Source organism: Cebidichthys violaceus, unplaced genomic scaffold (assembly GCF_023349555.1).
Source record: "Cebidichthys violaceus isolate CVI_PGR_0920_01 unplaced genomic scaffold, fCebVio1.0.p SCAF_6, whole genome shotgun sequence".
NCBI classification, from domain to species: Eukaryota; Metazoa; Chordata; class Actinopteri; order Perciformes; family Stichaeidae; genus Cebidichthys; species Cebidichthys violaceus.
Window position 1 is genome coordinate 99,842 of NW_027176816.1, and position 8,889 is coordinate 108,730.

The 8,889-nt window shown below is 41.3% G+C and overlaps 2 protein-coding genes across 2 annotated transcripts in view; one reads left to right on the forward strand and one right to left on the reverse strand.

Moving 5' to 3' along the window:
• Positions 1-80: 80 nt before the first annotated feature.
• rad21l1 (RAD21 cohesin complex component like 1) lies at positions 81-5,792 on the reverse strand. The gene is made up of 14 exons (XM_068733351.1): positions 5,773-5,792; positions 5,238-5,410; positions 4,995-5,124; positions 4,155-4,254; positions 3,699-3,802; positions 3,144-3,251; positions 2,136-2,237; positions 1,831-1,929; positions 1,463-1,692; positions 1,257-1,338; positions 1,017-1,159; positions 809-919; positions 503-577; positions 81-359 (listed from the first exon to the last, which is right to left on the reverse strand). The coding sequence occupies exons 2-14, from the start codon at positions 5,382-5,384 to the stop codon at positions 174-176; spliced, it is 1,617 nt and encodes a 538-aa protein (XP_068589452.1). The 5' UTR covers positions 5,385-5,410; positions 5,773-5,792; the 3' UTR covers positions 81-173.
• Positions 5,793-7,626: 1,834 nt separating this feature from the next.
• samd10a (sterile alpha motif domain containing 10a) overlaps positions 7,627-8,889 on the forward strand; it is a 38,133-nt gene continuing 36,870 nt past the window's right edge. The window contains exon 1 of the mRNA XM_068733839.1: positions 7,627-7,674. The gene's annotated coding sequence lies outside the window, so the exon portion shown is untranslated. The remainder of the gene's footprint in view (positions 7,675-8,889) is intronic.

Here is an 8,889-nt window from a genome sequence, read left to right on the forward strand (position 1 = left end):
ATATATATATATATATATATATATATATATATATATATATATATATATATATAATAAGTGAGCGTCTGAAGAGAGACTGACATAGCAACTCAAACCTGTGCCACTTGTGCACGAGGCAGATCAGACAGAACCAAGACTGCAACTCTTGTCATTTGAAGAAAGTGCGTTGTGTTTTAGTAATTGTAGAAAGTGGGTCCAGGTGTGGCCGTGATGTCCTCATAGGGCGCTCTCTGGTGCAGGTGAAGGGCTCTTTGTTTGTTCAGGATCAGGAAACAGAAGAAGGTGCTTGCAGCCTGCGAGCGAGTCCCTCCTTCGCAGAGCGCCTCCAGGCTGAACGAGGTGACGCTGTTGCTCTGGCTCTGCCAAAAAAAACAAACAAACACATGAGAGAGAGAATTTAATTCCCCAACATTATCTCTAATCCTGCCCCGCCCTCCTTGCATTTTAATCCCTGTCCACTGGGACTATAGATCTGAACTGTTTTTTTTTTTTACGTCCTTACTTTTAGAATGTCCAGAAGCTTCTGTGTACGTCTGGTTATCCTCCTCTCCTCAAAGTCCTGGCTGTCCAGCATAGACTGCAGGTTAAAATAGGACCGTATTTCAGTCAGTGATGCCGGGAACATCTCCAAGGCAGCATGGGAAATAACAAATCAGCACCTGCCATCTGGCAAACACTGTTAGATTTGTAGTTTGTTTACTGCAGCAGCCATTTTTTTTGGTTTACTTTCATTCCAACGATAAGAGCAGTGAAACTGGAGTCTAACTTCCTGTTTCTATTTGTGACTGCGCTGTGTGTTCACAGGCACCTGAGTGTGGAGGGAAGTGGACTGAGTCTCCTGCTGCAAGTGAGACGGATGGACAAACATGGAGTCCTCTGATGGAAGCTCTGGATGTGTGAACTCCGAACTGTTGTTGCCCTGACACACAGGTTACGAACCAAACACGAGAAAGGTAAAAGAACGTCAAGAATGGAGAAATTAAAAACTTCTCTTCGTCCGACACGCTAATGCTTACTTGTGCGAGCTCTGAGTAATTCTCAGGTTGATTGTCGTTCGTGCGATCGAGGTCGGTCAGCTCGGCGTCGTGCGTTCTTTGGGGATCTATGGATGAATCTGCGACGCTGACGTCTGTGGTGAGGGTGCTCATGCCCCTCTGAACTGTACGGGACATAATTATGCAGATTGCATGTCAATAAAAGGCAGAACAGAGGACCAGTGATGCGTTCAAACAGAGGGATTATAGTTCCCTTCCTACCATCTTGTGCATCCTGTCGCATCACCTCAACCTCCTCACGCACTACATACGATTTCACCTGGAGAATAGTCTTGGCGAAGAGCTGCAAAGGCAGAATTACATAAAACGGTAACAGCAGTAATTTCAATTGAATGTTCGCTTTGGATTGATTCGTCATTTTTTAAGATAAAAGACTAACATCGCTGGGCTTTGTTTATCTTTTTCACCTTCTTCATCTGCGGAGCTGCGACAGTGGAACACGGCTGTGCAAAGAGTTTGTCCACTCCGCCGCTCTCCTTCCACTGCATGAGCTGCAGAGTGGGCGGGGCCATGTCCAACGGGGCGACCAGATCTGAATCGTCCAGAAGCTGCCCTCTGATGCAGTCATTGGTCAGCTCTTTAGTCTGGTCCACAACCAACTTGCGTTTCCTCTTCCCCTGCTTCTTCTCAGAGTTCGCTGAAAGGAAACAGTAGAAGGTCACAAGAACGCTTGTTTAGAGTATCAAGAGCCCGCTGTCGGCGTGACAACTTTTGGTTTGGCTCTCTTTGTACAGCAACGTGATCTGTGACTTGAGGGTTGTTTAGCTGCGCCTACGAGTGGCGGTCACGGGTTCGAGTGCGAAGGCCTCGTCCTCGTTAGCGAGCAGGGTGGTCCGATCCGGTGTCGGGGTCTCCATCGCCGTTCTGTCGCAATCTGGAAAACATGTGGAATCTGTTCTGAGTCTGAATGACAATATATTCCGTCTTGATGAACAAAACGTAACGCAAACTAAACTATCCTCACAAAATACGGGCAGAGCACTAATAATTGTTGAACTACTGTTAAGAGCTGTTGAAATGGAGGTGCTTCACTTTGTTAGAAGGTAAAACAGGATGTACATAGTTGAAACGAAACGTCACCTGGTTGATGATCGAGTGTGGAGATCTCTGGACTTTCGTTGTGAGGCTCCTCTAGGATGAAGTCCGTGGACTCAGCATTATCACTGGAGATTGTCAGAAAGTCTACAGGGTCATTAAAAAAAAAAAGACAAAATCAAAAACATAACAAGAGGAAATATATACAGAAGCAGCATTTCTTCAGATTCAAGGCAAGTTTTAAGACTTTAAGACCGTTTTAATGCTACTCGGAATGAATTGAAGACCAACTGTACAATAACCAACATATTATTTGCTGATGTCGGCCTTTTTTTCTTTAGATTACCGACGTTTTAAAGATCCACAGGAACCCAGAGTAGATACTTTTAGTAGTTGAATGTAATCTGTAGCAAAAGTAGGATTTTGTTGCTACAAAGCAACACGGCTGATGAATGAAGTGCAGAGAGAATCTTTTTCCTATTTAAGTATCATGATTTAATGAGCGGTCGGGCCATGCTGCGACTCAGATGTTTTTTTTTTTTTTATTCTTTGTGTCTCAATTCAGAGGCTGGATACTTCAAAGGACACCGGTCCTTCAGAGGATGTGAAGGCAAGGTTGTGTTTCTGCTTCCTCCCCGAGAGACAGTTTAGCCTCACAGAGCTCAGACGTACGTGTTTTGTTGCTCTTGTTCAGTCAAATACGTCACAAAGTGAACAAACGCCACTGGGGGAAACTGGGACATATGCCTTCATATGAGTGGGGACATTTCACTGAAACACACAATAGATGTAATAACCAGACTAACTGTAAATGTATCTATATTTAATTTCACTTTCTTTTTAATGCCGTCTGATCCGTGACATATTCAGGCTCCTAAAAAGAACAAACTCTGGAAAAATCCGTTAAAGCGTGTTATGACATAATTGGTCCCCAAAGGCTGACTTTGGAGGATCCAGCCCCCTGAATTGGGTCAAGACAATCTGGTGTGCGGGCTTTACTCAAGTAAAACACGGCAAAAAAAAAACGTAGTTTGATTAATTCACAATCACTACCGAGTAGGTCGAGTCCTCTATTCTCGTCCCCAAAATCGTCTCCATGTTGACCGAAGCTCTGGAAGCTCACGTCCAGCAGCCCGTTCGGGTGGCTCTGGGACTCGTCTCCTGCTCATCAGAGCACACAAAGGGAGGAAAGGTTGTTTTGTTATTGTCAACAAATCCCACGAAAAAAACCAACCCAGGTAACTAATGTATCATTTAATTCAGAAACTGCTTTTTAAAAAAGATGGGGACTGTAGTTTTTAGTAAATCTTACTCAATCAGGGGTGAATAACTTTTTTCAGCATTTTTACAGCAACAGTTTACTGTAGCAGTAAAGTCATCATAATGAAGAAGCATGTCTGCCGGTGCGACGGCGAGGCTGATTTATGTGTTTTTAGGTTTTTGGAACGCAGAGGAGCTCCTCGATGGCTCAGAGGAATAAGATGCATCGGGCTTTAAATGAGCAGAAATGAATGAATGCTGAACATACCAAGCGGCTCCACGCTAACGAGGCAAATAGCATTAGCTCACATCAAAATCAGGAAGAAGAGAACAAAAAAGGGTTCTTACCGAAATCTACTAAGTTCAGAAAGCCATTTCCAAAATCTTCTTTCAGAGTGATTTCCTCTGATCGACACTGGTTCAGTGAAAAGTGGTCCACAACATCTATGTTACTGGTGTCCCAGTATGAAGAGGACATAGTGTGGACACAGACAACACTTATTCATCAGGCTTAAAGAAACAATGGGTGACCCAAATGTAAACAAAAGGGTTAGCTAACACAATTTAAAAGACAAAATTATCATTTACAACATCAACATCTCTTTGAGTATCTTGAAAAGCCTGTTTTCCATTATGGCCGTTTGAGAAGCTCAAGAAGTAGAGGCTTTCATATTGTTTGTATTGCATTCGTGAATAAGCACGTGTCTTTTTTTAAACTGCCACGTCTCGGGTTTGACATGTCTTAAAGAAACCCGCATCTAGAAATGTCAGGTTGGGCTTTTGTCGGAGAAGAGAAAACGGTACCTTAGATGTGGCAGCTGGGCATCAAAGGCAGTGAAATCCTCGATCAGAGTAATTGCTTTTAGTGTTGCCTCGAGCCCCTCCACAGGCATATCTGTCTGACCTGGTGTGATGAGAGAGAAACAGGGCAGATAATACACAAACATATACTGCGTTTACAACTAGAATAGATCAAAAAACAGCACTCAGTGATTTACCTGAAGAGGTGTTTCTTTAGGGCTTCCACAGGGATTAAAAGATCATGTTAAATAGACGAAGATGTCCTCAGGATCTTACATATAAGAACTAATCAGCTGAGCGACTATATTACTACATGAATTCAGAGATTCTTTACCTTGTTGGGTGAGTGTTTAAAGACTTTTAGCTGCATAAATGTACGCCTGTCTCTGTCCTTTTCGGGACTGTTTATTCCGTGTGACAGTTCACATGAGAGAAGAAAAACCATTCATGCAATATAACATTCTCTCGTTGAGCTGCTTCTCTCCTCTCGAAATCATTTAGTGGAGTAATTAGTAATTATGTCTATGTCACCCTCTGGTGGTTGTGCTCATTAGGGAAAGTATTTACTGGTTTATTAGGTACAACAAGCGCAAACTAATTCTGTCCAAAACAACAATCCTGCAATAAATTGAAGGTTATGATGTTCATTTTCAGTTGAAACTATTTTAGAGAGTTGTTTAATAATCAACTGCATGATAATTTTTGAAGGATGTTGATATCTTTTCCACTTCAATGAATGCATCCATTTGGCCATAGTCTACCTTTGCACAGCCATGATTAACACGTTAGCCTCTAGTCTCTTCAGTTTGAAACAACAGTGACAGCACAAACAGGGTGTCATACCTGGTCTGAATGCCATTTTAATTTTAACCAGTGCATCGCCGCAGTCTGCAAGGAGATACTTTGTTTTCCTGGAGTAGATCCTGACCACACCGACGAGCAGATGACCGGAGGTCCTTAAGCCAAGTTTCATCTACAAAGATCACACATGCATCTCAGACAGCACTCTTACACTTTAGCTCCAAGTTATTACATTATATTGGGGTTTTGTGGATGTGTGTTTTTTTTTTTTTTTACTGTTTTTACCTTTGGGGAAATGATGTCTTTGATGGTTGTTTCTAAATTACATTCAAATATATGGGCCTTTGTGAGTTTCCTTTCCCAGTGAGCTGCAAGCCAGATCTTGGCCAGAGGCCCCCGCTTGGAGGTGAAGAGTTGAGTGTAGAACATCATGATGGAGGACCAGAGCTAGCTGTCACCTACAAACACAACACTGGTTGTTTAAATTCTTCCCATGTCTCTGATACATGTTATTTTATTTATGACATTAGAGTAGTAGAATAGTCAGTTAAGCTGTTTAACTTAATGTTTCTGCCATTCGAGCTTGAACTGTTATGGTCAAAGTTAGACACCGTTAGCTAACGTTAGCTAGGAGGTTCCCTCAGCTAGCTAGCTAGGGCGGCAGACTCAAATATTATACTCAAAACAGTATTTTAAATATAGATAACATGGCGGAAATATAACTTGACACAGTTAAGAATTTAGGTAGGAACGTGAACTCTCTACGTAATTATGTCCATTTATCGGGCTAACCAGACATCAGCGATACAGCCAAGCTTACCTTAACTTTAAAAGTGCCGCTTTTTTTGACATTTGACATTTGGAGCGTGCGCATCAGCGCGAGGACGTAACGGTATCCAATCAGCGACTTTGGCCCCGCCCACCGGAAAAAAATCAAGCAAAGATGTGAAGAAACTCTGCTGCAGAAAAACAGGTCGGTGTGAATACATTTCTTTTTAAAATAACCGGTGAACAACCAGGTTAACTGAACCAGCTGTCCATGATTTAATCCCACTTATAATAATGTGACATTTAAACGGAGGGAGGTCATGTTAAGGAGTTAATTGTTTAATTAGTGGAGTGTTTGTCAAGCAACAAAATAAATGGAGTTCAGGCAAACTTAATTAGGTCACCACCAAGGCTCGCTTTTGAGGTTTGATGCACTTTTTACAGGCTTTTTTTTTTTTTTTTTTTTACCATTCGTCCCAGTAGAAAAGGAACAATTGGTAGCTCGTGTAGCTATTTAAGGAAATTAATGCTGGTTGAATTCCGCTCTTGTGAATGCTGCGCGCGCATGCTTTGCTCGCTGCGTGGCTGCCACTAGTTTAAATCCACACTGGTGCAGCAGATAATAATTGCATGTAAAGTGGTGAGCCAAGATATTGTTTGTAGTTTATGCAATATCTATGAAGGTGCAGCAGTAGTCAGTAATGTTTGGGCTGCACACCTTCACACGTGTTTTCAATCATCCTGGCTGTTCAGACTGTGGAAGTTGGTTGAGCTGAAACGATAAGTTGATTCGTCAATTTTCCATTTGTGTGCACTAGAGGGCGGCATTTGATACATTAAGGACCTCTGTACACACTGACTCACGCAGACCCGGCCACAGTGGGAAGAAACAACCTGTGCATTGTTGTCGGCATTAGATTATGAAACTAATTGTCACCTCTCATCTTCACACTGTTGTAGATAAACTATAGCAGAAGCTCATGAGTGATGACACAGTGAACACTTGTACAAAAGACTTGCAAATAAGCTGCTTTAATACAAGTTATAATATTTCATCTTTTGACTCTATCAGAGACTTGTTTCTACTCTGTGGGACTGTGTTTTGTCATCCCATATTACAGGGCTGTACGTTATTTTCATAATTGGTTATTCCCATAATTGGTTATTACCATTAGTTAATGTCAATAAACCATACTGGTTTCAGTAAGAGGTTTCAAAGAGACTTTGATTTTCTGTCCTGGCTTGGCTACAGGTACATTGTTAGGTTTCATCATGTATGTCTCTACATTGTAAATAACTTCATATGTAAATGTTTTAGACTCAATCCAACAATATTTATGTAAGCTAGAATAAGAAAATATTGACCCGGTCCTGATCACACTTGTAGGCCAAATCTAAAGATTCAATCATCAGATATTTAGTCAGGCCTTCAACTTTCAGATGTTAATTCAGGACTAATTGGTTCAAGGAAACTGTAAATACCTCCGATGTACACACTGTATGTTTTTATTTGTTAGATTACACTAATGTATGAAGCCTACAGTCTATTGTATGATGTATATGTTTGCTATGCAATAATAAATCTAAAACCCCAAGATATTCTGTTTATGATAGTATAAAATAGTAATTTTTTTTTAATTGCAATTAAAAAGCTGAAACAAGTAAAAAGTTTGACTAAAATTACTTAAAACAATTCCTCCTTTTATCATAATAGTTGCTGATTGTTTTGCTGTGGATCGGTAATTGTTTCAGCTCTACATAATTAAAACTTCAAGTACATGCAGCATTTAAAACCACTGGTATTGTAGTTGTGTAAGTTTAGCCTGTGAAACAGACTGGCTCATTATGTGTTTTATCATTTATTTCAGTGCATTCATCATAATCAGCTATGTTTCGATTAATGCAGGAGGGCGACGTCACCGTGAACCTGCCGGACGTGAATGGACTTCAAGAGGTAGGATGATGAAGACGCCTCAACACTCGTTCTTTCTCTCTTTTTCTCTCACACAAACACACTTAAGATCAAAACGTGTCCTCGAGTCACAATCGAGGCAGCAGTGTGTCGGGCCAGGAATTATTAACGTGACAAGATGTGCGTTTCAATGCGAACCGAGAGCCTCGGGTAGCGTTAGTGTGGCTGCGCCAGATGTGGCGGGGTCCTGAATTTCAGGAAAGTGAGATGCGGGATAAAGGTGTGCGCTCCAATGTGTTTGAGCTTTTTCTCTGAACTCCGCTGTCATTATCTCTTTAAAGTGACTCTTACTTGAAAATGTGTTGTTTGGATGCTGTGCAATGAACTCTGTGATTCCATGTGTCTCTAGAGGAAAAAGCTCCCTCAGTGCAACATGAAGTATCTCACACACAACAGTCACAACAATAAACAACAAACTGGGGGAGGGAAAATCAATGCTTTAGATTTATGAGTTTTGAAAAATACACAACTACTCTGTGTGTGTGTGTGTGTGTGTGTGTGTGTGTGTGTGTGTGTGTGTCCATGTAGGATTAATCTGCCAGTTTCTCTAAATGTTTCGTGGTTAGTTTTCCTTTAATTCCTTCTCTGGGTGCAGATCAATGTTCGCCTAGTGGTTGCAAGTGAAAAGCATATCCTAAAATAAATGACTTTTGCATCTTAGTCGATACTTCATGCATATTTGTCTTGGACTCCTTGCTGTCGTGGGAGTTTTCATTTCCATTTCAGCTCTGATAGATGGAGGTAGATCTATTCAGCAGCAGAAACACTTCGTTCTGTGGCGCACACATTTCTGTTTTTTGTATTTCTACGATTTTGAACTCTCTTTCTTGTGTGGTTTTTAGATGCACATTTATATTATCTTCAAAAGGTTGGCAACCCCCCCAGCTGTGGCTTCGCTGTCATCACAATTTTGGTCAGTGTGCTCAGAAATGCTCCTCAGAAAATGCTGTGTCAGCGGCAAACAAAGATAAAATAATGTGGCAATGACATGGAAGTGTTGCAGAGAGTAGTCTTTCACCTCCCTCACAGATACGTCACGTCCAATCTGCCGAGTTAAACATCAATTGTTGAGATAATTTTTCTGTTGTACCTCTAACAAACAGATTTGTCTGTGTGACAAATTATTGGATGGATCGACAATTTTGCAGCTATTTCAGATTACTGCGTGAAGTTTAATGTGAAATATATTGTTGTCTC